General features: G+C 38.0%; 1 protein-coding gene across 1 annotated transcript; it reads right to left on the reverse strand.

The window, feature by feature from the left end:
- Positions 1–999: 999 nt before the first annotated feature.
- Positions 1,000–4,510, reverse strand: MS3_00000139 (uncharacterized protein). Its single transcript, XM_051208025.1, has one exon. The coding sequence runs from the start codon at positions 1,655–1,657 to the stop codon at positions 1,325–1,327; it is 333 nt and encodes a 110-aa protein (XP_051069858.1). The 5' UTR covers positions 1,658–4,510; the 3' UTR covers positions 1,000–1,324.
- Between the last annotated feature and the right edge of the window lie 327 nt (positions 4,511–4,837).

Consider the following 4,837-nt stretch of genomic DNA (forward strand, 5'->3'; position numbering starts at 1 on the left):
TGTTACCAAAAAACTAGCTAATTTATTCATAGATTTAGCACGCCGAAGACTGCGGAACTTTAACTCATGTGCAATTCGGGACATAAATAATTTAATATCTGGTTGTGTGGCAAGTACTCCTTCTGACTTTCCCCGTAAATGCCATACACTAGACTTTGTATCGGCATGGAAAGCTTCTGAATGTAGGTTGTTCCTTCTGTATTTAGGCCCGGTGATTCTTGAAAAGACATTGCCAAAACCTTTTTATCTTAATTTCCGGCGTTTAGCGTTATTCATGTATCTGCTTGCACATCCCAAATTACATAAAACTGTTGTAGAAACCGCCAAAATAGATTTACTAAACTTTCTGAATGAATACCAATGGTGTTATGGGTGTGAACACTTAGTTTACAATGTGCATTCGTTACAGCACCTACCTGACGACGTTCGTGCACATGGACCTTTAGATAGTTTTTCAGCCTTTCCATTCGAGTCTTATATGAGACAAATTAAGGATTCCGTGCGTAGTGGGTTTGCAGTAGCTAAGCAAGCAGCACAGCGTTATGCTGAGAGAATGTCCTTCAGCGATAGGCTTCAAATTAGTGGCTTAACAAATACTACCCCAATAGGCGCTAATGATGTCTCCACTAAACAAGTAATTATGTTTAACAACAGTAAAATCACTTCATGTCAGCCTGATAATGTAGTAATAGTGAACGGCCAGCCAGGTTTAGCCACTGATATAAAGGAGGATGGACTACTAAAATTTAGGACTTTCACTGACCCACGCAATTACTTTGATGATCCTTTCCCATCTAGTGATATTGGAATCTTTATGTGCTCTGTAGTTAGCCACGAATACACCTGGTTATCGGTTCAGGACATTGATTGTAAATGTATAGCCATCAATTGTATCAATTATATAGTTGTAATCCCATTGTTGCATACTTTATTGTAAATGCATTTTGTTTCATTAGTGTTTAAGTAATGATGATAAATCATTTACTTACGTCTTATGTTCTTTTCAGCCCACTAACAAGAAATACGTTATTGTTGACGTCCTAAAAAAAACAACTTATGATAGCATCAAAGGACTGGATAGTTGGCAATGACCTTTGCCTTCTTCCTAACGAGCTGGTCGATATACACCTTCAGAAGTGCGACCAACCGAATGAAAATTGGTCACTCATGAAATGTAAAGTGATTCACGAATTAGGTAGGTGACATACACAGAAAGTATAATTCACTATCGATTCTCTACAGTCGGCAAAAGATCTGTTAGTTGCCCTACAGATACTGGAATGTCAACGGAAAAACACCTCAACGGATGAAAACACTTTGCCACTTAACACTGAGAAGCCAAAAAGGTAGAGCTATTATTGGGTCCATGTTTAGCAGCAGCTGCTGCAGCTACAGCGGCAGCAACTGTGTTCATGTATGGTGAACCCGACACAGATGCGTAAAATTGTGGTGAAAAGTGCTGTGCATGAGAATTGCTATTTCCATGGTTAAAGTTTTGAACCAGAGATCCGTTGTTGGAATGAGAGACAGAAGATAACTTCCCACCGACAGAATCCAGCGACATTCCTTGAGATTGAAATGAACTATAGTTGGATGGGTTTGAGCTAGTTTTGAAACCAACTAGAATACAAAAACATAAAAATCGTTTAATATACATACATAGGTTGTAAATTAAAAATCAATGGAATTATCATGAACATCCTATCATAGAATGACATTAAACACGTTAGCTCTATGATATCACTATAAGGATTACTAAAGTGACAGTAGGTGACAAATATGTAATTTCAGTTGTTTAATTATAGTAAAGGTAAACTCATGAGATCGGAAATTTAGTCTGCTCTAAGCATCATTTTAGATATAAAATAAAGGATTACTCTTCACCGAAATAGAAAAATAATAATGGTTATTTACTAGTTGTTTAGGGATCGATAACTGACCAATGGTTGGAAAAGTTAGGTGGTATGGTGCAGAACTGGTCGTGATGCTGGAAGAGCATTTAATAAACTTCCCTCTACGTCCCAGTTAACCTTCATACATATTTTTCCACTACTTATTTTAAACTATATTCTCAGTGTTCAGTTTTTTTTCATTATTAGTACTACTACAACAATTTTGGATCATTTGATATTCTCTAGCTAATTTTGTATGCAACTCAACCAACTCGGACTGACATGTATTTTTCCCTCCTGCTTCGGTTTGGGCACCCCGGCAGTATCACAGCCCTCACACATACCGAATGAGATTTGTGTGGCGCATATGTATTTGGTGCCCCCTTTGTACCAATATCTGTGTTAAAATAAATAAGTAAATTTGTATTTTTCCCAGGCTCTATCTTGGCTACGGACGATTAATAAAGAGGTTTAAGTTGACTTGTGGTTTAAATCGGTCAAAACTATGCCTGCGTGGTACATAAACAAAAGAAGTAAAGTCGACTTTTACACACCACTATACTATGCTAATCAAGTACACTGATAAAATAGCATTCCTTTAACCAATACAGTCAACTATTGCTTATAATGAAAGTAATTGGAAGTTGCAAAACAGCAAACTCATTTAGTTAAAAATTAGTTTTATGACACAAACCTTGTTTGGATGGGTCACCATACTTGACATCTAACAAATCTTCATAGTTTCCAACTCCATTGCCCAGTTGTTTGAGATTATTATAAGATTGAGCTTGGTTTAGCTGGGATTGGTGCTGGGTAATTGGTGATGCACACTGACCAGGATTCTGAACTTGAGGATTGTCTGAATTTGGTTGTTGTTGGTTTAAAAATGGATTTGGATAACCATTCTGAACAACAGATAGTAATAATACAGTTAATATGTTAAAAATGATGAGAAACAGTTTTCAGGTTATACATAATTATCCTGGAATCCAGATATTCGGAAGAGCGATTAGGTCTATTCGCAAGCGAACATTGAGTTTATTGATGATACGGACGCGATATTTCTACCAAACAGGTTGAAAAAGTATATATAATAGTAGTTCATAATCGCGTTTGATTCGAACACACCGTGGAAATGAGATGCGAAAGAATACATTGTCACACCGATTCTCATGTTCGCTGCTGACGCCGTTGGACAGCAGTCAGTCACGACGTTAAACCTGGTACGTATGTACATCGGTTCAAGTTGTCAGACCTCATTAGAACAGTGGGACGAAGTTTCTAGATCAAACCCCAGGATGGTAGAGGTAGTAACAGTAACAGCAGAAATAAAAGACTAGGCATTAAAAATACGATCCGCGAAAATATAAATTAGTAAAACAATAGCAATAAAAATTATGAATTTAGAATCTCATAATTTGGGGGAAGACAACGAACGGATCACCTGGACCACTGTGAACGATTTTGAGCCATGTCATTCAAAGTCTCTAACCATTGGTACGATAATCACGTGGACATCAACCACGTAGTCTACACCTGTTAACATGGCCAAGTCCAATCCTCAATGACTTCATGGACTGGACTGATGTCGTGCTTTGGTTCGTCCGCCCCTAATTTTTTCTAGTGCACTCCTACATAATTATGCACCTAGTTTGGTTTAGGTGGATGAATATGCCAATTCATTACACAGAAAACTGGAAATGAGAGCATAACGGAATTCCGACAAATACCAGACCTTCAAGACCGCCGAGACTCCCAAGACAATTGAAGAGGGTAACAAAGAACGTAATAAGAATATGTGACCCTACACTACGTAGAAGCATTAGAAACTTTAATTAAAGTTATCTATCAGTAGAACTATGTTTGAAAAACATGTGTTTTCAGACCAAACTACCGGAAAGACAGGATATTTTGAGGGACAAGTACTTCCCAGCTACCCATTTTCATCAAGGGCTGCGGTGAGGTTGATATTAGACTCTCAACAGTGAGACCTAACCTTGATGGACTAGTTACAAACTCCTTTATGGATAGACGTTTAGTGCCAACAGTTACGTTGATTGAGGTACTGTACCAGTAACCTGGTAGCTGTAGGTAATTCTATCAGGCTAGTCGCGAACACTCAGTCAACCAAACGTAACGTACAACTTAGCACATGTGTATGGCTTTGAGTTACCACACGTCAGGACGAGGTGCCAGAGTAGTACTAGTAGCAGTATCAATGTTATTAGAAAAGACATGTATGACGCGAGAAGATCTAGATTCGTGGAATGACTTTTTCAAAAGAACTGATTGTTTACAGGAACCATAAAAGTCCTCTTACGAAAGCTACAAAGAAATCAATCCTACCAATATTGTATTCGAAATCTTAGCTTCAAAAACAGCCTAATGCTAAACTGGAGGCTGTGGACAGTCAACCGCGGTAAAACTGCCTTTCCTGGTCAACATAATTTATGATAGTCGCTGTCATTTAAAGGCATAAAAAGTATATCAACGTTTCGAATTCTACTGATCAAGAGCATATGGCAACCTGTTATCTGAATTGGCCGTCCCAATCGACGGTCGATAGGGCTCTCCACTTTCTTTACCTGACATTTCAGGGATCAATCTAGCAAAAAACTTGCAAAATCCAAATCTGTTTAGTGGAGATGCTGACATAACGTAGCCTCTCGAGCATCATTGATAATAAGTAGAGATAGGTTTAAGACTTAGGACTGGTTTATCTAACTACCCAGCTGGATGACCGAGTTTTAGGGAAAACAGGGATATTGACTTCCTACTAGTTGATTTTCTTCAACCTTCTCCTTTAATTATCTTTTTCGATCACAAAGCTTTTCAGGGAGGAAGCGAACTTACAAGGAGTACCTCAAAAAATTACACCGATGTCTAATATGTTAAACTACAACATACATGTACAGATTCCATTCACTTTGGCCAGCAAAAGCATT

This window comes from Schistosoma haematobium, chromosome 3, assembly GCF_000699445.3.
Source record: "Schistosoma haematobium chromosome 3, whole genome shotgun sequence".
In the NCBI taxonomy this organism is placed as follows: domain Eukaryota; kingdom Metazoa; phylum Platyhelminthes; class Trematoda; order Strigeidida; family Schistosomatidae; genus Schistosoma; species Schistosoma haematobium.